Source organism: Loxodonta africana, chromosome 10 (genome assembly GCF_030014295.1).
Source record: "Loxodonta africana isolate mLoxAfr1 chromosome 10, mLoxAfr1.hap2, whole genome shotgun sequence".
Classification (NCBI taxonomy): Eukaryota; Metazoa; Chordata; class Mammalia; order Proboscidea; family Elephantidae; genus Loxodonta; species Loxodonta africana.
This window is the reverse complement of record NC_087351.1, coordinates 110,272,483-110,300,416: the sequence shown is the minus strand read 5'-3', so window position 1 is coordinate 110,300,416 and position 27,934 is coordinate 110,272,483. Positions and strand designations below refer to the sequence as shown.

The 27,934-nt window shown below is 41.7% G+C and overlaps 1 protein-coding gene across 8 annotated transcripts in view; it reads left to right on the top strand.

The window, feature by feature from the left end:
- Window positions 1-27,934, top strand: part of TECPR2 (tectonin beta-propeller repeat containing 2) — a 128,933-nt gene that overhangs the window by 24,994 nt on the left and 76,005 nt on the right. For 7 of the 8 annotated variants that reach the window (XM_064292944.1, XM_003408859.4, XM_064292947.1 and 4 more), the window contains exons 3-4: window positions 23,103-23,231; window positions 23,817-23,948. In XM_064292944.1, the coding sequence (XP_064149014.1) occupies window positions 23,103-23,231; window positions 23,817-23,948 (261 nt within the window). The remainder of the gene's footprint in view (window positions 1-23,102; window positions 23,232-23,816; window positions 23,949-27,934) is intronic. The other variant, XM_064292945.1, reaches the window with a different exon arrangement.

Sequence of the window (27,934 nt, the reverse complement as noted above, 5' to 3'; positions counted from 1 at the left end):
TTACCTAGTTTTTCTTCTGGTGTTTGTACATTGTTAGTTATGGTTCGTATTCTGTTCATGCCATGTATTAGGGCTCCTAGCATTGTCTGTATTTTCCTTTCCATGATCTTTATCATTTCATATTTAGGTCTTTGATCTATTTTGAGTTAGTTTTTGTGCATGATGTGAGGTACGGGTTCTGTTTCCTTTTTTTTCCCTGGTGGATATCCAGTTATGCCAGCACCATTTGTTAAAGAGATTGTCTTTTCCCTGATGAATGGACTTCTGGGCCTTTGTCAAATATCAGCTCCTCATAGGTGGATGAATTTATGTCTGGATTCTTAATTCAGTTCCAGTGATCTGTGTATCTGTTGTTCTTCAGTACCAGGCTGTTTTGACTACCATGGCGGTATAATAGGTTCTAAAATCAGGTAGTGTGAGGCCTCCCACTTTGTTCTTCAGTAATGCTTTACTTATCCAGGGCCTTTTCCCTTTCCATATGAAGTTGGTGATTTGTTTCTCCATCTCATTAAAAAATGTCGTTGGAATTTGGATCGGGATTGCGTTGTATCTGTAGATCACTTTGGGTAGAATTGACATTTTTACAACCTTGAATCTTCCTGTCCATGAGCAAGTTATGTTTTTCCACTCACATAGGTCTCTCGGCTTCTTGCAGTAGTGTCTTGTAGTTTTCTTTGTATAGGTTTTTTACGTCTCTAGTTAGATTTTTTCCTAAGTATTTTATCTTCTTCGGGGCTATTGTAAATGGTGTTGATTTAGTGATTTCCTCTCTTAAGTTCTCTTTGTTGGTGTAGAGGAATCCAACTGATTCTTGTATGTTTATCTTGTATCCTGATACTTTGCTGAAATCTTCTGTTGGTTCCAGTAGTTTTCTTATGGATTCTTTGGGGTTTTCTATGTATAAGATCATTAAAAAAAAAAAAAAACCTTGCCATCGAGTTGATTTCTGACTCATAGGAACTGTATAGGACAGAGTAGAACTGCCCCATAGAGTTTCCAGGGAGCACCTGGTGGATTCGAACTGTTGACCTTTTTGGTTAGCAGTCATGGCATTTAACCACTATACCACCAGGGTTTCCATATAAGATCATATCATCTGCAAATAGGGATACTTTTACTTCTTCCTTACCAATTGAGATGCCGTTTATTTCTTTTTCTTGCCTGATTGCTCTGGCAAGGGCCTCCAGCACAATGTTGAATAAGAGCAGTGATAAAGGGCATCCTTGTCTGGTCCCCATTCTCAAGGGAAATACTTTCAGACTCCGTCCATTTAGGATGATGTTAGCTTTTGGCCTTGTAGAAATGCCCTTTATTATGTTGAGGAATTTCCCTTCTATTCCAGTTTTGCTGGGAGTTTTTATCATGAATGGGTGTTGGACTTTGTCAAATGCCTTTTCTGCATCAATTGATAAGATTTTGTGGTTCTTGTCTTTTGTTTTATTTATGTGACTGATTACATTGTTTATCTAATATTGAACCATCCCTGCATACCTGGTATGAATCGCACTTGGTCATGGTGAATTATTTTTTTGATATGTTGTTGAATTCTGTTGGCTGGAATTTTGAGAATTTTTGCATCTATGTTCATGAGGGATATTCGTCTGTAATTTTGTCAGCTGTTTTTTGCCATGTCAAAGGTGCTTCCTAGATCCCCAGCTGTGATGGTTAAGGTTGTGTGTCAACTTGGCTGGGCTCTGATTGTCAGTGGTTTGGCAGATACTATGTAATCATCCTCCATTTTGTGATCCGATGTGAGCAGCCAATCCGTTGAAAGGGGAGTTTCCTTGGTGGTATGGCCTGCATCCAATATTTATGGATGTTCTGGCAAAGCTTGCTCCCTCTTGATCCTGTGTTTCATACTGTATTCACCTCGTCATTCTCTGACCTTCGGTTCTTGGGATGCGAGCCAGCAGCCTGCTGCCTGACCTACAGGTTTTTAATTCATCAGCCCCTGCTGCCACATGAATCAAGAGAAGCCTCCAGGGTGCCGCTGACCGCAGATTTGGGCCTTGCCAGCCTCTGCAATTGTGTGAGCCGTTCCCTTGGATCTGTCTGTATATTCGTATGTGCACGTCGCTGGGTTTTGCTCCTCTAGCGAACCCAGCCTGAGACTCCCTCCTTCAGCTGGAATTTAATCAACCGATGCCGCGAGTATTTTTCCTACGATCCAGGCGTTCTTTAAATTATTGTGGAGAAAGTGCCTAGGGCTGCTGATGAGATTTCTGGCTCCAGGTGAGATGTGCTAAGCACACTGCGTCCTTTGTCTGCTACTGAACACAGCCATGAAACCTCAGCAGAATACAGGAAGCAACTCTTCGAAGACTCTGAAAAATAAATAAACCAGAAACCCAAGCCCGTTGCCGTTAGTCGGTTCCGACTCATTGTGACTCCATGTGTTACTGAGTAGAACTGCTTCCGAGGGCTTTCCTGACTGTCGCCTTTATAGAAGCAGATCGTAGCCTTTTCTTCTGCGGTGCCACTGGGCAGGTCTGAACTGTCAGCCTTTAGGTTAGTAGTTGATTGCAAACCATCTGTGCCACTCAAGGACCTTCAAAAAGCAGCAGGCATTTTGGGGAAGAACACCAGAATTTGAGAACGACAGTGAGTTTACCATTTTTTTTTTCTCCAGTATCTCTCAGTCTGAACTCAGCTGAGCCCAAAAGCTGGAGATGGACACCAAGACACTGAGAGGTGCAGTAGACTCCCTCTAGTTCTGACTCAAATTGTGGGAAAGTAAACTCTTAATACTCAGATTATGTGGAAATCTCCCCTTTCCCCCACTTTCTTGGCTGTCTCACGCCTCAGTTCCCAAGCAGTCCCGTGGTGGCAGTGGTAGCTGGTACAAAGGGAGCTTACGGGAGCCAAAACTCCTGTCTGATAGGTGGAACTGGAGTTCCAAGAAGGGTGGGACCACCCTCTGTTCCTTGTTTTCCTCCTTCCGTTCTCTTGCCTCTTGGCCCTAGACACAGGCATGGTTGTGGAAGTGCACAGCAGAGCAGGTAGCTAAAGCCTCAGCTTTCAGGTAAGAAGACCGAAGAGACAGCCTCAGGGAACTTGGAAGTACTAGGGAGGTTGTGTAGAGGGAGGAACTTGGGAATGCAACCCCATAAAGTTGACCCGTGGGACAATAGCGAAAGGTCTAATGTGTCATCAGAGTCCCAGGAGGAGAGGAGAAAGAATGCAGTGCTCAATAAGTGTTTGAAGAAATAATAGCTGAAAATGTCCCAAATTTGGTGAAAGACATACACCTGGACAGTCAAGAAGCTCAGGGAACCCCAACAAAAGAAATCCATACCCAGACACATCACAATCAAGCTGTTAAGAAATAAAAGCAAAGAAAAAGTCTTAAAAGTAGCCAGAGAAAAATGGCATTATTTATAAAGGAGCGATGATTTGAGTAACCGAATTTCTCATCAGAAACTTGGAGGCCAGAAGGAAGAGCAGTGATAAATATGTGGATATAGACCCTTCTCCTCTTGGGTTCTTTAAAATACATTTTAAGCAAAAATTATAACATGGTCTGATTAGATTTTCAGTGTGTGTGGATGTTCTGTATAAGACAGGTATAACATAAGAGGGTGGTGTAGAAAGTCAAGGGACTTATATGGTAGTAAGGTACTTGAAGGGGTAAGATATCAATTCTAACTAAATCGTGAAAAGTTAAGCATCCTTAGAAAACTCTGTGGGACTGCTCTCTTCTGCGTGCCTGGGATTGCCATGAATCAGAATCTACTTGACAGCAACTAACGACAACAACAAAAGCAACCAGTAAAAAAAACTATACACCAAGGTATAGTAAAAAATACAGATGTTAAAAACAACCACCACCAAAACACTATAGGTATATCAAAATGGGATTCTAAAAAAATGTTTAAGCAATCCACAGGAAATTAGGAAAGGGGAAACAGGAAGGAGAAACAGAAGAAATGGTAGGAAACAAACAAATGATAGCTCTAAATGCAAACATACCAATAGTTGCATTAAATGCAAATGGTCTAAACTTATCAATTAAAAGACAAAAGTTGTCAGAATGGATAAAAAATCAGGAACCAACTGTATATTGTCTACAAGAAACTCAGTTCAAATATAATAATAGAGGTAGGTTAAAAGTAGAAGAATAGAAAAAGATGCACTGCAAACAGAAATCCAAAGAAAGTTGGAGTGGCTAAGATTTATACACAGTATTTTATCAGATATGAATATCAGAGTAGTCTTCTGAGCAAAGAAATAACCAGGGATAATGAGAGACATTAAACCAAACCCAAACCCCACTGCCATCGAGTCGATTCCGACTCATAGTGACCCTATAGGGCAGAGTAAAACTGCCCCATAGAGTTTCCAAGAAGCATTTGGCGGATTTGAACTGCCGATCTCTTGGTTAGCAGCCATAACACTTAACCACTACACCACCAGGGTTTCTATGAGAGACATTAGGTAAAGATATAAGGGTCCGTTTACCAAGAAGATAATAATCCCAAATGTGTATGTACCTAGCAACAGAACTTCACAATACACGAAGCAAAAACTAATACAACTGAAAGGAAAGGTAGACAAATCCACAGCTATAGTTGCAGACTTTAACATTCATCTCTGAGTAATATACTAAACCAAAAAAAAAAAACCAAACCTGTTTCCGTCAAGTCAATTCTGACTCATAGCGACCTTATAGGACAGAGTAGAACTGTCCCATAGGGTTTTCAAGGAGCAGCTGGTAGATTTGAACGCCAGCCTTTTAGTTAGCAGCCAAGCTCTTAACCACTGGGCCACCAGAGCTCCAAGTAATAAACTAGTAGATAGAAAATCAGCAAGGATATAAAAGAACTTGATCTAATTGACATTTAGAAAATGTTCTACCCAGTAACAGCTGAATACACATTTTCTTCAAGCCACGTGGAACATTCATTAAGATAGACAATGTCCTGTGTTTTAAAACTCACTTTAACGAATTTAAATTAGAGCAGGATTTCCAGGCCCTTGTGCTTTACTTATAGGGTCACTATAAGTCTGAATCAACTCAACAGCACTAGGTTTGTTTCTTTTGGTGCTTTAGTTATTTATTTACTCTTTTTATTGAAATACAACTTATAAAAAATATTGTATCTGAATCTTAAGCATGATGATTTTTTTGTGTGTGTGTGTGTATACACCTGTGCAACCACCCAGATCAAAATATAGAACATTTCCAGCACCCCAGAAGACTCCCTCATACCACCTCTGAATCAGGATACCTCCCCGAGATAGCCACTATTTTGACTTCTAACAGGATAGTGTCCTCTGGCCAGCTTCTTGGGTTTTAATTCACTACGGGATATCCTCCAGCACTGAGGTTACTATATAAGTGGAATGTGGGCCCCTTACTCAGGTTGCAGTTATACCCTTTTTTTCTTTTATAAACCACACCTCTCATTTGACTACCATTTTGTTGCCCTTTTTTTTTTTCTTACTATATAAATATTTTTTAAGATTTTAGCCACCAAACTCAAAAAAAAAGAAAAGTGAAAAAAAAGTCAAAAGAAAAGTGAAAGAGAGTTTAGCTCTCTCCAGAATGAAACTGAAAATTATGCTGCCAGTTTTGCCTAGAATCAGTTTTCTGCTTATCCTGTGAGGAGCCCTGTGAACTCTGAAGGCATGTGATATGCTGGGCAGCACCAGCAGGGTCGACCAGAGTTTGGGGGACACCAGGACAGATTACCAGACCCAGCACACCAGAAAGAGACCTAGGGAAGATCCCATGTAAAGATTTTTCTCTGATTCTCCCATACTGAGGAACCTTAAAAAAAGTGGGAGGGGTTTCCTGGGGCCAGCCCAGTTTATCAGACACATTTTTGGAGTAATCATTGTATATAAAACACAAAATTTCTAACTGTAGAGAATTTCAGGGAAATAGAAGATAAAGACCCTGTCTTGGTAAGGAACAGAATTTGGAGTTAAGCCTTGAAAACAGTTAAATATCTTATGTAAAACACACAGGAAAAGGTGTGTAGGAATACCCCCAACTTGTTCATCAATTACTTAACTTTAGGTGGGATTGAGCATTGGGATAGGGTGAAGGAGGGAATACAAAGGAAAAATATCTTTTTTTTTTTTTTTACTCTCTTGTGGAATTATTAGAATTTTTGGTGATAGGAATGTATTCTTAAATTACTTGTATAAAAACAACACAAAGAAAATTTTGTTTTGAGCTCTGGCTGCCAGTTATAAGCAGTGTGATCCTGGAGATGCATTAAATATTTACATTATTATCCGGGTATGAGAATCATTTGGTGTAATTTCCATATTTTACAGATAACAAAACTAAGATTCCTGCTTGTTATGGATTGAATTGTGTCCCCCAAAATATGTGTTGTAAATCCTAACCTTATGGTGGTTATGGAATCCTGATGGCGCAGTGGTTAAGAACTTGGCTGCTAACCAAAAGGTGGGCAATTCGAACCCACCAGCTGCTCCTTGAAAACTCTGTGGACTAGTTCTGCTCTGTCCTATAGGATTGCTATGAGTTGGAACAACTTGAGGCCAGCAGGTTTGGTTTTTTTGGGTTATAGTGCATAGAGATGGATTGACACAGTGGCTGCAACAATGGGCTCAAACATAGCAATGATTGTGAGGATGGTGTAGGACCAGGCAGGTTTTTTTTTTTTTTTTTTTAATTTTTATTGTGCTTTAAGTGAAAGCTTACAAATCAAGTCAGTCTCTCATACAAACATTTATATACACCTTGCTGTATACTCCTGGTTGCTCTCCCCCTAATGAGACAGCGCACTCCGTCTCTCCACCGTCTATTTTCGTGTCCATTCGGCCAGCTTCTGCCCCCCTCTGCCCTCTCATCTCCCGTCTAGTCAGGAGCTGCCCACATAGTCTCATGTATCTACTTGATCCAAGAAGCTCGCTCCTCTTCACCAGTATCATATTCTATCCCATAGTCCAGTCCAGTGCCTGTCTGAAGAGTTGGCTTTGGGAATGGTTTCTGTTTCGGGCTAACAGAAAGTCTAGGGACCATGATCTCCAGGGTCCTTGTAGTCTCAGTCAGACCATTAAGTCTGGTCTTTTTACAAGAATTTGGGGTCTGCATCCCACTGCTCTCCTGCCCCCTCAGGGGTTCTCTGTTGTATTCCTTGTCAGGGCAGTCATCTGTTGTAGCCAGGCACCATCTAGTTCTTCTGATCTCAGGCTGATGTAGTCTCTGGTTTATATGGCCCTTACTGTCTCTTGGGCTTATAATTACCTTGTGTCTTTGGTGTTCTTCATCTTCCTTTGCTCCAAGTGGTTGAGACCAATTGATGCATCTTAGATGGCCGCTTGCTAGCATTTAAGACCCCAGACGACCAGGCAGTTTTTTGTTCTGTTGTACATGGGGTCGCTATGAGTTGGAAATGACTCAAGGCACCTAACAACAACATAGAAGTTGTCCCATTTGGGAATGGCTTTTCTTTGTTATGTTAATGGGGAAATATTAATACAGGGTGTGTCTTAATCTTTTTTGAGGTATAAAAGAGCAGATTAAGCAAGTGAAGAAGCAGAGAAAGGGAAGGATAGATGACATGCCACATGAAGATCACCAAGGAGACAAGGAATAGAAGCAGAGATAAGACAAGGACTTTCCCCCAGAGCCTACAGAAAGAGAGCATTCCCCTTGACCTGGTGCCCTGAATTTGGACTTGTAGCCTCCTAAACTGTGAGAAAATAAATTTCTGTTCCTTAAAGCCACCCACTTATGGTATTTCCCTCATAGCAGCACTACCTGTTGCCATCAAGTTGATTCCAACTCATAGTGACCCTGTAGAACACAGTAGAACTGCCCCATTGGGTTTCCAAGCAGCAGTTGGTAGATTCAAACTGCTGATGTTTTGGTTAGCAGCCAGGTTTTTAACCACTGCACCACCAGGGCTCTGTATCAGCGCTAGGTAACTAAGAATCATTCCATGTCACATAACCTGGTTGTGTAACCATTGTGCCCCTTCCTATAAGAGGAGGCAGGTCTTCCATGCAAGTCTGTAGATTTGGAGGTCAGTAGAAACCATGGTGTTCCTCTAGATCCACGATCTCTTTGGAACTTCCAAGTGAAAGTTGAGAGATACAACAACTAGTTTAATTTAGAAAAAATGTGATGTTTTATGTGAAGGTGAATAAAAAACAAATTCCCTAATGAATCCACATTTGGCACGGGTGAAAAACCATGTTTTTAAGTGAAGTTATGTTTCTAAAGAAAAAAGCAGACCTTTTATGTGGTAAATATAGCCTGGCATGCATGTTCAGTAATGCTCCTGGAAACTTTTTCCCACAGAAGTCAGTGGGAGAGGGCAGATGGAAGCATAAGAAACTCTTCCTACCTAGTGCCAAAAGCACTGAGAAAATGTTGTGAGGAGCTAATAACAAGTACAAAAATGTTACAGACTTGTTAAATATATGGGTGTGACATGTGTAAGAATAGACCAGAAAGATGACTTGAATTTTTAATTTTTCTGTTTTGAAATTCATATTCTCTCTTCTTGGCATTCAGCAAGTTGTTGAAATTTTATGGATTTGCCTTCAGGACTGTCTTTGCACTAACTACTGTAGTGGTACATGATGGCGGAATGCTAGTTCTCATTTCTGTGACTTTTCCAGGCTTGCTCTCCCAGTTAATTCTTTCAGCAAGTATTTGTTGAGAGCTTTCATGGGCCAGGCCCTTTCTAGGTCCTGGAGATACAGTGGGGTATGCAATAGGCAAGGTCATTGCCCTCATGATGCCTAGAGTGCAGTGGTGAGAACCAGACAAAGAAATAAGTCAACCAGGTAAATACACACCTGAACAAACGAGGTGGTGAGAAGTGCTGAGGAGGGAAATAAACCAAAGAAGGGGAAGGAGATAGCAGAGTTCAGGTAGGATTTGGAGGACAATAGAAAATATGGTGCTCCTCTAGATCCATGATCTCTTTGGAACTTCCAAGTGAATACTGAGAGATGCAACAACTAGTTTAAGGAAAATTTAATATTTTATTGGAAGGTAAATAACTGCAGGGAAGAAGCTCAGTGTCTTTGTTATTTAGTACTGCTCTAACAGAAATACCACAAGTGGATGGCTTTAACAAAGAGAAGTTTACTCTTTCATAGTTTAGGAGGCTAGAAGCCTGAATTCAGGGTGCCAGCCCCAGGGGAAGGCTTCCTCTCTCTTGGCTCTGGGGGAAGGTCCTTGTCATCAATCTTCCCCTGGTCTAGGAGCTTTTTAGCACAGGGACCCCAGGTCCAAAGGACAAGCTATTGTCCTGGTTCTTGTTTCTTGGTGGTATGAGGTTCCCCTGTCTCTCTGCTTGCTTCTCTTTTTGATAGCCCTAAAGTGATTGACTTAAAATACAACCTAATCCTGTAGATTGAGTCCTGCCTCATTAGCATAACTGCCTCTAATCCTGTCTCATTAACATCATAAAAACCCACTGCCATAGAGGTTAGGATTTACAACACAGGAAAATCACATCAGTCAACAAAATGGTGGACAGTCATACAATACTGGGAATCATGGCCTAGCCAAGTTGACGTACATTTTTGGGGATATACGATTCAATCCATAACCTTCAGGGAGAAGGTGAGAGTTTAACAAAGACCTGACCACAGTGGACAGCACACCATTCTGATATATCTAGGTGGAATATTCCAGGTAGAGGAAGGAGAGGCCCTGTGTGAAAACATACCTGAGATGTTTTCTTCTCAGAAAAGTCATTCTTCAGAATGTTATGACTCCTTCATTGATTTATGCCCTTGTGTGTGTGTGTGTATTTATATTTGGTTTGTTTTTTTAATTGTGGTAGAATATATATAACAAAACATTGGCCCTTTCAACTGTTTTTACATGTACAGCTCAGCAGTATTAATTACGTTCACCGTGTTGTGCAACCATAACCACTGCCTGTTTCCAAACGTTTTCGTCACCCTTAACAGAAACTTAGCGCCCTTTAAGACAACAGCTTCCCCTTTGCTCCTCCCACTCGCCTCTGGTGACCACTAATGAACTTGGGTCTCTATGCATTTGCCTTTTCTAGATATTTCATATAAGTGGGATCATACAATATTTGTCCTTTTTTATCTGGCTTTATTTTCACTCAGCATAGTGTTTTCAAGGTTCAGCCATGCAGTGGCATGTAGTAAGACTTCATTTCCCTTTATGGCTAAACAATGCTGGCAACTGGCATTCTTAAAAGAAAACAAAAAAAACTGTTGGAATCAAACTGAATTTATAGATTAATTTAGGGAGCATGGCCATCTAATAAAATGTATTTTTTACTGTGAAATTAGAATGGGTCGAAAATAGTTAAGACACTAATGAAAAAGAAGAACGAGATGGGAGAGAAGTTGCTGTACTGGATAACAAGACTTACAAAGCTTCAGTAATTAAGGCAGTGTGATGTTGGCATAAGACTAGATAAATAGATGAATGGAACAGAATGGAGAAGTCAGAAGACCCGTATGTGTATAGACAGCTGAGTTATTGCAAAGGTAGTACTACAGAGTCCTTCAGTAAATGGCTTGGGACAGTTTAGTATGAATATGGGACAGGAAATGAAACTTGATCCGTATCTCATGTCATGTCGTTATGTGGTGTTACCTCCTTAAGACTTCTGCTGGCAGTCTACTTGTTTTCCTTTATAGATAATCTCCCTTTTTTCTCTCGCTCTAAGATGTCCAGAGATAAAATTCCGGACCTTCTGATTCCTAATTTTAAGTCCAGGGGAATTCCCTACTCCATTTTACCCTGTGGACTTAAGCAAATTATTCAAGTAACGTAGATGCCTGTGTTTCACTTTTAGATCATTAAAAAGTTGTCTAGGAGTCCATTCACTTCTCTTGTATGGATTCAGCTCAGGTGTCCAGGTAGCTGGTCATCAAGTGTGTGGTACAGGCTCTGTCCTACAGTCTTAGAGGGGCAGGGGTGATTGGTGTAGGTACCAGTATGTGATTGCAGCACGGGGTCACACTCTAAGCAAGGCAGGGGGCTGAGAATCATCCCCCAGGTGACTCTGAGGAAAGCGTGTCCCTCTTCCCTAGAGCGTACAGGTGGGTGGGTTCTGCAGACGGACCATGAGCACCCAGTGCTTTTGGTTGTAAGGACTGGGAGGTACCAGTTATCCTTAGACCACTGTCACAGGTAGCTGGGTGACCTGAATGGAGCGACCATTCCTTAGGCCCCTGATGTGGGTAGGCGAAGACCCTGTTTAATAGGCAAAGTGATGTCAATCATCAAACACCCATCTCTGCACCGCACAGCTGAAACAGTTGCGATCTGCCAACAAGGGCCTGTTCTCATGAAATAGGCCCACACAGGTCCAAGCAGGGGGGGAAGGTATTCAGAGTCCATGGACCATTTATGCCTAGACAGGAGCCACTTCTGTCCAGAGCTCCCCAGGTTAGTGGAGCTGGCAAATTATCTTTTCCCCCAATTGCAAATTTTTTCCTTCTCCAGGGCCGGGAGGGTGGCTCTAGTTGCTCAACAGTGCCTATCTCAGGCCCAGGGAATTCAGCCACTGAAGCCGGCTTGGGGGCGGGGATGGGGGGGCACGGTAAAATATACGCAAGTACTTAGCTTTTGCCGAGAGTGCCGTTCTTCTCAGGTTTCGGAGATGTGAGTAGGCTGTGTGGCTGGCTGCTTCTCCCTGAGGAAACTGAGGCCGAACACTAGTACCATCCTGCCGCCGCGGCTCTGGGAATGGTGCTTGAGGGCTCCCCATGATTCAGGTCCAGCAACTCCTCTCCGCTTCTGAACCGTCTCTCCCTCCCCCTGCCTTTGATGTTCCGGGCTCCTAGCTTGTCATAAATATAATCGTTTCACTTGATTTTTTGGGTTTTTGTTGTAAGAGGGATTGCTGGAAGCGACTGGCTATTCCGCCATCTTGGCCCCGCCTCTGAGTACTCAACTTTCAACGGCTGTTTTTTGTTAGTAAAAGGAGAAAGACTGGTAAGATAATCCTTATGAACTGAATGGTTTCATTTATTTGAGTCTTCTTAAGTATTTCAGAATATTTCTGATCTTGGTATGCTAGCAGTTTAGACTGGAGGTTAAACTTCGGCCTACCAAAAGAAGCTCATAAAGAAAGCTTTGTCATACCCCACGGTTGCCATGAACCTGCTCACAAAGACCACTGCTTCCCGGACGCTGTTTTGTCTTGTTTATGAAAGGAACGCTGCCTGCCAAGGGGCCTAAGAAGGTTAGCAAAGTGCAATCCCAGAGGCGAAGTGTTTGCCCAGAAAACTACTCCTGGTACCTTCCCATCAAAAGCCTTTTTTCCTTAAAGTTTTTAATTACTGGATTTCTGTGCAAGGAAATTACGGTTGCTACAATGAAGGCAACAGTGAAGTGCTCCCTAGGAAGCTGGAAATTAGAGAAATACGGGAGCTAAAAATACGACAGACAAGATCAAAGACAGGCAAAGAGACAGAAGAATGGCGCCCAAGGCTGGACTGTCGCCACATGTAAAGAGAATGTGACAGAAGGAAGTGGGGGATGCCCTTTGAATGCTGTGATCCCCTCAGCACAGTGAGGGGGATACCTTTTGAGAGCTGGGATCCCCTCGACCCGGCTGACCCCGGACAGGAGTGTGTATCTCAAGTCACTCAACTGCAGGCCCTTTCCTGAGCCTTCACACGCTTAGGGGGGCTTGACCAGGAATTGTTCCATGCTTCAGGAGATTTCGTGTCAGTGCCAGCAATGCTTTATTCTCGTATTTCTTGGTGCATCTTGCTCCTTTTCCTAGCCTGCGAAACCCCCTTTTTATGTCCCCCACAGTCCAGCACAGTGGAGCCGTCAGTAAACATTTAACTGCACAACCCTTCTTCGGTCACGTCTCATTTTAAACTTGAGCAGTTATTTTAAATAGGCTATCTGATGCTCTTCAGGCCTATCTCTATGTGTGGACTTATATGAAAGACAGCCCTAGATTGGTATTTTAATGAAGTTTACAAAAAAAAAAAAAAAGCCCGTTGCCATTGAGTCAGTTGTGACTCGTAGGACAGAGTAGAACTGCCCCATGGGGTTTCCAAGGAGCAGTGGGTAGAATCAACTTGAAGGCAGTGGGTTTTTGTTTTTTTTTTTTAATCCCTTGCTGATAACCTAATTTCAGTAATGATCTCCTGCTTTGGGAATCGAAACTGATGGACCATCCCAGCTGCTGCACTCTGCCCCACCACCGCATTCATGCGAAGGCCACACTTCCTGCCGCTACGTCAGCCAGTGAGAGCGCGGCAGCCCGTTCGTGTGGGACAGGAGACTCCTTTGCAGGTGACTTTGGCTCGAGGCTTCTCCAGTGGCTTAGCCAGAACTTTAAGCTGCACTGCAGTTGGAGATTGGTTCACGTATTTTAAAGCATCTCAGGTGTCAGACCTGCAACGCGATCCCACAGTTCTTCTGCCTCCTGTACCTGCTTCCCTTTTTTCCCTCACAGGCATTTTCCCAAATAAATGTCTTACATGTCTGATTCTGTCTTCAGGGCCTGCTTTTTTGGTGGAACCAAGCTAACACACGAGTATAGTTTGTCTTTCTGTAGGCTTACTGATTTGGAGTTTACTTGTTCTGTCAGTTGCTTTGAGAGGAAGAAGTGTTGAAATCTCGAACTGAAATTGTGGATTTATTTCCCTTAGTTCTGCCAGATTTTGCTTCATGTATTTTAAAGCTTTGCTATTAGATAATATCCACATTTACAAGTGTTATGTCTTCTTGTTGAATTGATCATTTTATCACTATAAAATGTCTCTCTTATCTCTGGTAGTATTCCTTATCCTAAAGTTTATTTTGTCTGCTATTAACATAGCCAGTCCTTTCTTATAACTAGAGTTTGCTTGCTGTACCTTCCTCTCTATTCTGTTACTTGTATCTGTGCCATTGTATTTAAAGCACATTTCTTGTAGTCAGTGTAGAGTCGGGTCTTACTTTTTTATCCAGTTTGACAAACTCTACCTTTTCTTTGGAATATTGTTTTTGTTGTTAGGTGCCATCAAGTTGGTCCTGACTTACAGTGACCCTATGTACAATAGAATGAAACACTGCCCAGTTCCTGCGTCATGCTCATAGTTGTTGATATGTTTGAGCCCCTGGTTGCAGCCACTGTGTCAGTCTGTCTTGTTGAGGGTCTTCCTCTCTTTTGCTGATCTTCTACTTTATCAAGCTTGATGTCCTTTTCCAAGGACTGGTCCCTCTGGATAACATGTCCAAAGTACGTGAGAAGAAGTCTCACCATCCTCTCTCCTCAGGAGCATTCTGGTTGTACTTCTCCCAAGACAGATTTGTTTGTTCTTCTGGCAGTCCGTGGTATATTCAGTATTCTTCTCCAACACCATAATTCAAAAGCGTCGATTCTTCTTTGGTCTTCTTTATTCATTGTCCAACTTTCCCATGCATATGAGCCAAATGAAAATACCATGGCTTGGGTCAGGTGCACCTTCGTCCTTAAAGTGACATATTTACTTTTGCACTATAAAGAGGTCTTTTGCAGCGGATTTGCCCAGTGCAATACATTGTTTGATTTCTTGATTGCTGCTTCCATGGGTGTTTATCATGGATCCAAGTAAAATGAAATCCTTGACAATTTCAGTATTTTCTTTGTTTATCATGATGTTGCTTATTAATCCAGTTGTGAGGATTGGAATATTAGGCCACTTTTATTTAATGTGATCGTTAATATAACTCAACCCAAAGAAAGCAAACCATTTGCTGTTGAATTGGCTCGGATTCACAGTGACCCTATAGGACAGAGTATAACTGCCCCATAGGGTCTCCAAGGCTTTAGTCTTTACAGGAGCAGACTGCCACATCTTTCTCCCATGGAGTAGTTGGTTTCGAACCAACGACTTTTTATTTAGCAGCTGAGCACTTACTTAACCACTGTGCCACCAGGGCTCCAATTTTTAAATTAAAAAACCAAACCCACTGCCCTCGAGTCAATTCTGACTCATAGCGACACTATAGGACAGACTAGAACTGCCCCATAGAGTTTCCAGGGAGCACCTGGTAGATTCAAACAGCCAATCTTTTGGTTAGCAGCCATAGCACTTAACCATTGCACCACCAGGGTTTCCATTATTCATGTACCAAAAAAAAAAAAAAGGCCAAAAAACCAAACCCATTGCCCTCGAGTCAATTCCGACTCATAGCGACCCTACAGGACAGAGTAGAACTGCCCCACGGGGTTATTATTAACATTAAAAAACCCAGTGCCGTCAAGTCGAACTTGGTGGGATTTAAATCAGGCTTTCTCAATCTTGGCACCATTGACATTTTGGTGAATAATTCTTTGTTGGGGTGCTGTCCTGTATTGTAGGATGTTTAACAGCATCCCTGGTCCCTATCTAGTAGATGCCGGTAGCATCTCTTAAGTTGTAACAACGTTCAGATGCTGCCAAATGCCCCATGGGTGGCAAAATGGCCCCTGTTTGAGAACCACTGGTTAAGTGTGCCGTCCTGCTGATTGTTTTCTACTTATCCTGTCTATTCTTTATCCCTTGTTTTCTTTAGTTCTGCCACCTTTTGGGTTAATTCTTTGACATACTTTATCTCCATTATGGCTTATTAGGCTCTATATCTATGTTTTATTGTTTTTTAGTGGTTTCTATGGAAACCCTGGTAGCATAGTGGTTAAGTGCTACAGCTGCTAACCAAAAGGTTGGCAGTTTGAATCTGCCAGGCGCTTCTTGGAAACTTCTCTGGGGTAGTTCTACTCGATGGCAGTGGGTTGTTGTTTTGTTGTTGTTTGGAGGTTGCAATGTGTGTCTTTAACTTAGCACAGTCTGTCCTCAATAATATACCACTTCACAGATAATGTAAGAACCATCTAACCCTTCTATTTCATTTTTGGATTTTTTCTTGGTGGCGCAGTGGTTAAGATCTTGGCTGCTAACCAAAAGGTCGGCAGTGCGAATCCACCAGCTGCTCCTTGGAAACCTTATGGAACAGTTCTCCTCTGCCCTTTAGGGTCCCTATGAGTCAAAATCAACTCAATGGCAACCAGTTTGTTTTTTGTTTTAGTATATAGAAATAAATCCTCGTGGCATAGTGGTTAAGAGCTACTAACCAAAAGGTCAGCAGTTCGAATCCACCAGGTGCTCCTTGGAAACCCTATGGGGCAGTTCTACTCTGCCCTTTAGGGCCCCTATAAGCAACAAGTTTATTTTTTTGTGTTAGTATTTTTTTTTATATAGAAATATGGTGGGTTTTTTTTTTATATTTTGCATATATCCTCTTTTGTAGATTTCTGAGGGTTTTCTAAATAGATGATCCTGTCTGTCTATGAAGAAAGACAGTTTTACTTCTTCATCTTTTCCCGCTTTTGTGCCTTTAAAGTTTTCCTTGACTTCCTTACTGACTAGGACTTCCAATATAATTTTTAATAGAAAATAGTCAGAGAGGACATCCTTACCTCAGCATTAATCATCAACTGTTAACGTGAGCTGTAGGTTTCTCATAGCTGCTTTTTGTTTCTGTTTATTTCTATTCCTAGTTGCTGAGAGTTTTTTTTTTTTTTATCATGAATGGATGATAAAATTTGTCAGATACTTTTTCTGAATCTATCAGATAATCATATTATTTTTCTCCTTTATCCGTGGTATATTATGTTTATTGATTTTTAGATATTAACCCAACCTTGTGTTACTGTGATAACTTAATCTGGCTCTATTCATTTTACTAATGTTTTGTTAAGGATTTTTGTATATATGTTCATGAGGGGTATTGGTCTGTAGTCTTATTGTAACAGCTCTGGCTTTTCCCATCATCCAGGTAACTGCCTAGTATTTTAGTTTTGTCTATTTTTAACCACTCACCTGGACATTATTGCATTTCATAGTTGGGTTTTATAGTCGTCGTCTAGATTACCTTACGTTTTTACCAATTTGCTTATTATTCCTTCTATCTCAGCCCTTTCATTTGCAACCATTTTTCTTCTTGGAATACCTCCTTTAGGAGTTCTTGTACTGAGTTTTTTTTTGGTTGTAAGTGCTTTTATTTTATTTTTTTGTCTAAAAATATTTCTCTCTAGCTCACTTTGAATTGTTTATACAGGTATACTACTCAAGTTTAACAGTTTTTTCTCTTGGCACTTTGAAAGTGATATTCAGCTGTCTCCTGGACTCCATTGTTAATGTTGAAAAGTCTGTCATCTTAACAATTACTCATCTTTGGTCATTTGCCTTTTTTCTCTGACTACTATTGTATCTTCTTTGTCTTTGAGGTTTTGCTGTTTCACTACAAGATGTGTGTGTGTTTTATCTTTTTCAGGATATGTGCTTCTGAGGATACATGTCTTTCATTAATTCTGGACAATTTTTAGCCCTTATGTCTGAAGACGCTACATTCCCCTGTCCTCTTCTCTTTCCTTCTGGAATCCCAGGTAGATGTAGATTGGATCTTCCAGCCTATCCTCTACATTTCTTAACTTCTCTTTAAATTTTTTTTTTTAGTGTCTTTTCATCTCTCTTTGTCATCTAAGTAGGTGATTTCCTTAGCTCTGTCTTCTAGTTCAATAATTTTTTTTCAGCTACAATTAATCTGCTATTCAAGCCATCCATTGAGATTTTAAATTTTTTCATTTCTATTTTTGATACTGTCTTGTTGTTTGGTTATGCTTTCCATTTCCTTTTTCATTTCTGTGAACATTTTAAGTCTACTTATTTTATGTCCTGGGTCAGTTCAATCTAAATGAAGTGCTTGGGTGGCTGGGGGTTGTCCAGTCCTATTACTGGTTGTTTCAGTTGACTCTTCTTTATGAGGGCCCATTTCCCTATGACGATTTCTAATTGCGCGCTATTTAGCTATCCCTAAAATGTGGGAATTCCGAGAGGCCCGTTTCAAGGCTGTGTTCCACAGATGCAGTTTATGGTTTTTTCTGCCAGTCACCTTGGAGTGCTACTAGCACTTCAATTTAACTACTTGGCTTGGAGCTTCCTTTGAGTGGAAAGAAAGAATAAATTCAAACTCAGATGCTGTATAGGGCAGGATTGTAATTACAGTTTCTCCGGAAGTTTCTTTTTTTTTATTCATTCCAACCTGATGACTGAGATAGGCAAATTTCGTTGTCAGCTCCATTTGTAGCAAACCAGTTTTTCCCTACCTCACTCTTTCACTGAGGGATGTCAGTTCCAGCTCCCCACTCTGTCTGACCTGAGGCCTTGTCTTAATTAACCCTGCTTAGCTCAGGAAAGCAAAGGCTCTAGGTGTTGCCCGGTAGTCCCAGTGGAGCCTGTAGCTTCAGGTCTGCCTTCTGTTCCCGTTGACAGCACTCTTTTGTATGCATATATATATTTGTTGTTCTTGGGTGCCATTGAGTTGGTTCCAACTTACAGCGACCCCGCGTACCACAGAACAAAACACCACCTGATCCTGCGCCACCCTCATAGTCACTATTATGCTTGAACGCATTGTTGCAACCACCGTGTCAATCCATCTCTTGAGCATCTTCCTCTTTTGTGCTGAGCCTCCACTTTGCCAAACATGATGTCCTTCCCCAGGGACTGATCCCTTCTGACATGTCCAAAGTATGTAAGACGCATTCTCACTATCCTTGCTTCTAAGGAGCATTCTGGTTGTACTTCTTCCAAGATATGTGTATATATGTATATCATTATATTTATTTTGTTGTTGAGAATATACTCAGTAAAACATACCAATTCAACAGTTTCTACGTGTACCGTTTAATGACATCCATTACATTCTTTGAGTTGTGTTACCTTTCTCACCCTCCTATTCTGAATTGTACCTCCCCCAAAAAAACCAAAAACCAAACCCACTGCCGTCGAGTTGATTCTGACTCATAGCTACCCTGTAGGACAGAGTAGAACTGCCCCATAGGGTTTACAGGGAGCACCTGGTGGGTTCGAACTGCCGACCTTTTGGTTAGCAGCCATAGCTCGTAACCACTGCATCATCAGGGTTTCTTGCTCCTCCCCAGTTAACATAAATTCAGTGCCCTAGAGGTTCCTATCTAATCTTTTGAGTGCTGTTATCAGTTTGATTCCATGTATAGATAGTTCTTAAAAGAGAGTAATGCTCAAGGCAGATATTTTTTACTAGTTAAGCTAAACTGTTGTTTGGTTTTAAGAAGACTTCAGGGGATATTTTTTGTTTAAGGTTTAATGATTATCTCAGGGCAGTAGTTTCAGGGGTTCATCCAACCTTCATAGTTCCAGAAAGCATGAAATCCATGAGAATTTGAAGTTCTGTTCTGCGTATTCTCCCTTTTGATCAGTATTCTTCTATGGAATCTTTGATCAAAATGTCTGATAGTGATAGCCTTGTACCATCCAGTTCTTCTGGTCCCATGGCACAGGAGGTAGTTGTTCATGGAGGCAGTTAACCATGGTGATGGAAATGTCACATCAGTTAAGGGTAGGATTACACAACTGATTATTGTAGTTATTGTCCATAAGTTGTACACCTGTAAAAAGTTAAACTGGCGAACGTTGTGTGATACATTTACCATACCAAAAACCAAAAAAAAAAAGGAGGCTGATTATGTACATCCGAAAACCTCATGGGATTTGGTCTCTTGGTTTGTAGGTTTAGGGTCATGGTTTCCTGGAACATCCCAGTTAATTAGCCTAATAACACGTTTAGTCTCTCAGTTCTACCTCCTAGTTCTATACGGAGTACCTGGGTCTTAAAAGTTGCAAGCGTCCATCCAGGGCACAACAGTTGGTCTGTATTCACCTGAAGCAACAGAGGAAGGAGAAGCAGGAATAGGGGGAGGATATGGAATGTGTGGCATCGTTCTTTTTGTTCTTTGCTTCCGTGAATTTTTCCTGCTTTCTTCAGAGTGCAGCTGTGCATTTAAAAGGATGCTTTATGAATCTTATCCAGCATTTCTAGGTGTTTAGAGGGGGGATGTTTTTGGGATAGCTAGATTATTGTATGGCCTCATATTTTGTTTCTTTCTGAAACTGTAGTTTATTATTGACAGTCTGATTCTGGGGCTCTTTTGGTTCTTAGATAAAGAACCATGACATTTATTGATAATCATATTAAATAAAATTAACTCAAGCTTAATACGCTGGTTTGTTTAAAAGCCTTTGTACAAGCACAGCACACAGATGATCAGGTTTCCAACCCATCTGAGGGATGATTTTTATTTTGAAATTCTTCATTCAGAAAAGTTATGTAACTGTCTTGAACTTGTGCTGAGACATGTGGCGAGATCTCCAGTAAATGGTTGGGATTCCTGATGTTGTGGCTGTTTTTGTAATTAAAAGTTCCAAGGGACGATACTCTATTTTCAACACCTTGCTACTGCATCCGAATTCCGTGTATCTAACACATGGATGTCACCTCGCCCTCAAAGCACTGCCACTGAATTCCTCTGATGGTTCTGGCACTCCCGTGTCACCCACGCTCTAGACCCTAACGAGTCCACCAAGCCTTCCATCAAGCCCTGTGGCTTCCAGGAAGAAAGCACCAGGGCCTCTGGAGATGGTCTGCCAGGCTTGAGTCCTGACTGACTCTCACCAGCTGGGTGGCCTTAGCCAGTCCCCTAAATTCTCTGGAGCTCAGTCCCTTATCTGTAAAGTGAGGATAACGGTAGAACTACCCTCCTAGGCTGTTTGAGGATCACCTGGGAGCGCATGTAAAGCACTGAACAAGTTGCCTGGTGGACAGAAATGCTCAGTGAAGGAAAGCTGCTGTGCTATCCTCATTTTTGCCATCCTTACTGTGACAAGGCCTGAGGATTCTTTCTTGACTGTGGTTTTTACAGCCTTTGCTCCCTTTCTATTTGCCATTTTTCTAGACTAGACCCTTACTGCTTCAGGCCTGAGCTGTTGTGAAAGGTCTGCAGTCTTTCTGCCTTACCCTGCTACCTCCTTCCTGCTCCTAGATTGGGTTATCAAAACACCGCTTTGGCAGATACCCTAGCAAAATCAGGAATCTTCAAGGGCTCCTATTTTCCTTCCTATAGCTTAAGATCCAAGTTACGTAACCCATATCATAATCTGGCACCAGAAGTATTTACAGCCCGTGAAACTACCCTGAAAGCTTTAGAGTCCCAAATGAAAGTAAGCTCTGTCATTACCACTCCCACGCTTTGTCCGGCATCTTTCCATGGGCCTGTCTTATTGCTACAGCAAGCTTTTAGAGGCAGGACTCTGACCCATTTTAGCTTATTTTGCCAGAGCAGCTCAGTAGGTACCATGAATGTGGAAGGCAGTCTTACATATCTGACACATTGCTTTCTATCTAAATTGCTATATCAGGGATCAAAACGATTTACTGGAGATTTTGCCATACATCTCTGATAAGTTCAAAACTTCCGTGTAATTTTTTTGAATCAGTGGTTTCAAAATAAAATCATCGCTCAGATGGCTTGTATAAGAGCTTTTTAAGAAGTCAGTGTTTGAGGATAATCGGATCCCGCTTCTCCGTTACCAGCCATGTAAGGATCAGCCAGTGCAATCTATTATCAATTCTGTTCCCCTCTGTTCAGACACCAGCCACACATGAAGTACTTCTTCCTCTGACCCTAACCACTAGAGCTAGGTCAGCCCTTCAGACTACCAAGTTGGCCCAAGATCTCAAATGCCAGCTGTAAGCTTAGAGTCCCTGTGACACCCACATTTCTGACTTGCTGGCTGTAATTCAGGGATTCCCATTACATTACCCTTTCAGGATGCCAGCTATAAGCTCAGGGCTCCCCAGGCTCCCCTCACTTCTGACCTGCTGACTCCCACTACTCCCTTAGGTTCAGTAATTCACTAGAATCACAGAACCCAGGAAAGCATTGTACTTATGATTAAAGTGTTATTGTAGCAAAAAGAACGTAAATGAAGAGATACATAGGGTGAGATGTGGGAGCTTCCATATCCCAAATAGGGATGTGCCACCCTCCCATGCACATCAGTGTCTTTCACCAACCAGGAAGCCCAAGGAGCTTTCATGTCCAGAGCCTTTACAGGGGCCTCATTATGTAGGCATGATTGTCTGAGCCATTGCCCACGTGGTTGAACTCAGCCTCCAGTACCCCTCCCCTGACGCTGGGTTGATATCACCTCGTAGGTCTTTCTGGCTCTGCCAGCCCTTACCTGAGAAGTAACTCATTAACATAAACTCTCAGTTGTGGTCTGGAGGCCTCATCAAAGACATACTTCGATTGCTGGGGAGAGGTTACCTCTCAGGAACCAAGGACAAAGATCAAATTCTTTGGGTAAAGTTAAATTCTTTACCCTCACACAATGCATTAAGCTTGAATTAATGTTATTTAATAAGATTGTTCATCTAGGAACCAGGAATCTGTTTATAAAGCACTTTCAGGCATATCATCTCATTGATCCCTGCAGCAAGCCTGTGAGGCAGGTAGCCCACAGACAACAAGCTTCAGGTTCAGAATGGCTGAGTGACTTGTCCAAAGTGAGACAGCTAGAATAAAGCAGAGTGTGGATTTGGGATAGCTCTCCTGACACCACGATCCGTTTGTGGGGAGGTACCTCTCTTGTAAAAGCTCCTTGGTACTCTCCGGATAAGAGTTCAGTATGGTCGTACTTGTAAGGAGCCCTGGTAGTGCAGTGGTTAAAAGCACTTGGCTGCTAACTGAAAGGTCATTGGTTTGAACCCACCAGGGAGAAAGATGTAATAGTCTGCTTCTATAAAGATTATAGCCTTGGCAACCCTTAGGTGCAGTTCTACTCTGTCCTAGAACAAACAAACAAACCCTTTGCCCTCAAGTTGATTCTTACTCATAGTGACCCTATAGGACAGAGTGGAACTGCCCCATAGGGTTTCCAAGGAGCACCTGGTGGATTCGAACTGTGCCAGCCTTTTGGTTAGCAGCCAGGCTCTTAGCCACCAGAGCTCCTAGAGGGTCACTATGAGTTGGAATTGACTCGATAGCAATGGGTCTGGTTTTTTGGGATAGTTGTACTTGATTGTCGTACATTTCCTTCATCAAAAATGAGGTTTTTTGTTTTATCATTGGAAATGTTAAAAACCTAGAAAGAAAAGGGAGGCTTTTAACAGGTTGGATTGTCTTTCTGATTTTTGTTCCTTTCCAGTCAGGAAATAAAGGCTGTCCCTGATGCAGTTCTCATTCTATCGTAGTATCTTCCTGGTTTTGCTCTTGAAAAAGCTACCTGGTGGTAGGTTCACTTGATTGCGAATGTCCCTCTTTCAGGGCAAAACTGAGTCCATCACGGTGGTGAAGCTGCTGAGCTGCTTCGACGACCTCGTGGCTGCAGGCACGGCCTCGGGCAGGGTGGCAGTGTTTCAGCTTGTGTCTTCACTGCCAGGGAGAAATAAACAGGTGAGTATTCAGCTTTGCGAGAAGCCCTGGTATAACTGTGGTTGAGCACTTGGCTGCTAACTAAAAGGTTGGCAGTTTGAACCCACCAGCTCTCCACAGGAGAAGAATATGGCAGCCTACTTCCGTGAAGATTTACTTACGGCCTTGGAAATCCTGTGGGGCAGTTCTACTCTGTCTCTCAGGGTTGCTGTGGGTTGGAATCCACTCGATGGCAGTGGATTTGGTTTTGGTTTACTCAGCATTGCAGCATATCTTAGCTTCTTACCAAATTCCTCACGGACTCTGAAATGAGGAATTCTCATCTGCCTAGAAAATTTATGCTCCGAGAAGTTTTGACATCATGCTGTTTATAACATTTTTGTTCCTGACAGAAAGCACATACAGGTAGTTTCAGTTCTGTTTAATACTCTGGTACATTCTCTGTGGGTTTTGAAGGTAAAGAGACAGATGGAGCCTCATGCAGGTTTGTGCACTGAAAACAAGGCCAGGAAAACCAAGCTCCTTCATGGAGAGGAGGAGGTGTGTGTCACCTTGATGTCACAGTTTTGTCCTTCTCTTTTCTTTGTATTTTTTTATTATTTGTAGCTTCGGAGGTTTGATATCACCGGTATTCACAAAAATAGTATCACAGCTCTGGCTTGGAGCCCCAATGGGATGAAGCTGTTCTCTGGAGATGACCGAGGGAAAATTGTCTATTCTTCTCTGGATCTAGACCAGGTAAAGTTGTTTCCAGAAATGTGGTTGGTTTTTATCTTCTGCCAGTTGGAAAAATTACAGATTTGTATTTTTAGTTAGCTTGCATTCTTGATCACATTCCCTTTATAATCTCAGTTGCTATTTGTAACATTTTCTTTCAAGGTCTTTTCTGGTGGTTTCTGAGCTCCCACTTCTGTGACTAAAGAGTTCTTGGCCTTTGTTTCTCCTGGAACATTGGCTTTTTTCATTCTACTCTTGTCTTTTCCACTACTTAGAAACGAAGCCGTTGTCTTTCCTAATTCCTTGAAAGGTTTGTAGGAACGATGGTAAGCATTTCCTAGTCACAGTTATGGGCAAAAGTCCGTTATTTCACTGGATGGAGCGCTCACCTTTGGCCTGTGAAAGAACAAATGGGATGGAATGGCAGGTTGTTGTTCTCTTTAACCTCACCACCTGCTCTGATATGTGTGTTCTTACCTGTAAGCACTCAGTGAAGACACCAGGCTCAGAGAGACCCAGTAATACACCCAGGATCACAGGCTAATCCTGCCAGAGCTGAATTTCAAACCAAGGTTCTACTCCAAAGCCCACACCTTGTCCAGTGCACACATTGCCTGGCCTTGTCAGTCCTCCTGTGTGTCTGTCTAGCCCCATGATCCTTTTCTTGTTTGTAGCTTTCATCCCTAGTAGGTTTTCAGCATTTATTTACTGTGAATGACTTGATTCTTCTGATCTAAGACTGAGCTGTCTATTACAAATACTCACTAGCAGTGCTTGTCCTACTTTTTCATCTCCGAGCCTATTACTCTCTTAAAAATTACTGAGGAGCCCAAAGAGCATTGGTTTGTGTGGGTTATATCTATCTATCTATCGAGTATACTGTTTTAGAAGTTAAAACAGAAATTTAAAAATGTTTGCTAATTTATTTAAAAATAACAACAACAACAAAAAAAAACCTATGAGAAAAAAAAATGACATTTTTTGGGAAAGATAACTGTTCTCTTAAAAAAAAAAGGACTAAAAGGTGTGGTATTCCTTTACATTTTTTGCAAGTCTCTCTAACGTCTGACTCCACCATATTAAATCTGTTGCAATACATTGTTTTGGTTGAAGTGTGTAAAGAAAATCCGATCCCATACAGACATGTAGTTGGAAAAGGGAGGGGTATTTTAATAATCTTTTTAGGTAATCACGAATATTCTTCTTTGACAATACCCCCAAACCTGACAAATGGTAGTTTCTTCCAAGGTTAGTTCCCGTGGGCAATCTGAAACATATTGATGTACTTTTGTTGTCTTACACTTCAAATGGATCTCCTACCCAGACACGATTCTATAACATCATGCATGTGTTGGTCATTTGGAAAATACTGGTCCACAGTGATGTAGATCTTTCAAATGTTGACACATTTTATTACGCAGTATCAAAAAATAACCTTTGCTAATATTGCTGTCTTCTGACTAGAAAAGTCTTTAGCTAATGGGAAGCCATTAAGGGGCGGATACAAGTTTCCAAAGTTACAATCTTCACTGGAAAGCTTCAGTTTTATTATCAGCAACAAATACCATCCCCTATTTTCCTTGAAGTAACAGGTTCGCTTTGTTCTTTTTGAGAACATGTCTGCCAAATACCCAAGCTTGAATAATGACGGTATCTCACGTAAAAATGGCATTTTGTGGAAAAAGCAGCTGGTGCAGCTGACAGCTTAAACCATCACACGAAAGCTTTTCCTTGAGGGACCGTTGTGCTTCAGGTGCCACACCGGGCTGTGCCCCAGCGTCCCATTTTGTCACGTAGAATAGTACAGAAGATGTGCAGTCAAGGGACAAGATTTAATAACATTCTTATTTTTCTGCTTCATCAAAAACTTTTTTTTTTGGCAGGTTTATACACGCCAGAACATACACCACTTCAACAATTTCTGCATGTACAATTCAGTGACATTGGTTACATTCTTCCGGTTGTGCCACTCTTGTCGTTATCCTCTTCCAAATTATTTCAGTATTGTTAACACAAACTCACTGCCCCCCCCCCCCCCCCGCCGTAGGCCGCGTAACTAGACTTCCTAGTTGCTGTTGTCAGTTTGATCATGCACAGATAATCTTGAAAAGAACACAGTGCTCAAGGCAGACATTCTTTACTAATTAAGCTAAACTATTGTTTGGTTTAAAGATGACTTCAGGGGATAGTTCTGGTTTAATGTTGAAAGCTTTCCTCAGGGCAATAGTTCTGGGAGTCATCCAGCCTCAGTGGTTCCATAAAGTCTGGATTACATGAGGGTTGGAAGTTCTGTTCCACATTTTCCTCCTTTCGATCAGGATTCTTCTATAGACTCTTCATCAAAGACTCCTAAGCGAAACTCATTTTTGTCTGCAAGTGCGCGATGGTGAAGAGTACAGTGACTGCTAGTGGAGTCCTGGTAGCCTGTCCCACCGTGGCTTCTGTACCATCGGTAGAGTATCAGCCTGGTGAAAAGGCAGACAACGTCTTAGTGTTTCTCTGATAATGGTTTTGATCTCACAGACCCCTTGAAAGGGTCTTAGGAACCCTCAGGGGTCTGCAGACCACACTTTGAGAACTGCTGCTTCCAGGAAAATGTTTTGTTGAGGTCGTGAAGGGTCCTGTGTATTTGTACTTCCCTGCTTGCCGAAGATGAAAACTGAGGTAGTCTCTTATATCCTGCAGGCCTGGAGTAAAACAGTTTTTATTGTGTCTACCAAAATTGTAAAAGCTTAGATTTTGACATATTCCCACTTTGACTAGATCCTTGTGAGGGGAGAACACAGCCATAATTGTTGCTTTGTGCCCCTCCACTCCCCAGCCTCTGTGGGCAGGCAGCCCTGTGAGGACACAAGGAATGCCATCCATCACGACCATTCCAGTAGAGCCAGAGAGACTCAGATGCAGGCAAACGGTCCTTCGGGGCCCTGGTAATTTTTTTAAAGACATAAGTACTTCATGAGATTTGCAAAAAAAGAAAAGGACACGGGAGGATGCATGTTTTGCAGAATAGATGATAATATGCTTAATCCCCACTACAAGGTAAATTAGAAACTTAAAATCTACATCTCAGTCACTGTAAACACGTGGGAAATCTGCCTAAAGAGTCCATGATGTTGGAGAGTAATGAAAGTTTCTCTATCTTGATTAGGGTGGTGGTTACACAATGGTACATATTTGTCAAAATGCATAGAATTGTGTACCTAAGAAGGGTGAATTTTGCTGTATGTAAATTTTACCAATAAGCGTGATTGTTGTTTCTCCCCTGCCTCAAAATAGAAAGGTCTGTGATGTCACAATATTTCTTAAATAATTTAGGAACCTGATTCAAGAGTGAGCTATAAAAAAAAAAAAAAAAGACCAAGCTTACTGGTCTGACGGAGACTGGAGAAAACGTGAGAGGATGGCCCCAGGACACCCTTTTAGCAAAGTAATGAGGTCACGCCTGAGGTTCACCCTTCAGCCAAAGATTAGACAGGCGCATGAAACAAAATGAGACTGAAGGGGCACACTAGCTCAGGGGCAATGACTAGAAGGCAGAAGGGGCCAGGAAAGCTGGTAATAGGGAACCCAAGGTTGAGAAGGGAGAGTGTGGACATGTCATGGGGTTGGTAACCAGTGTCACAAAACAATATGTGTACTAATTGTTTATTGAGAAGCTCGTTTGTTATGTGAACCTTCATCTAAATTACAGAAGCAGATTTTTGACACTGAGAAATATAGTTTGTTTTAGCGGTAAAATGCCTTCCAGAATTTCTCCTTTGTTCTTTACTGTATATTAGTACTATTTTAATTCATTTCTTTCTAATGTCCTGTTTCCTATGACCCTTTCAGCTGGCAAGGATTAATTCTTCACAGTTGCTTCAAACTCTTTGCCGGGGGAGCAAGGGAATGTGAATCTAAAGAACGGAGCATTGTATTTTCTTGAATATTTTATTGTGTTTTAGGTGAAAGTTAACACAGCAAATTCGGTTTCCATTTAACAATTTTTATATGAATTGTTCTGT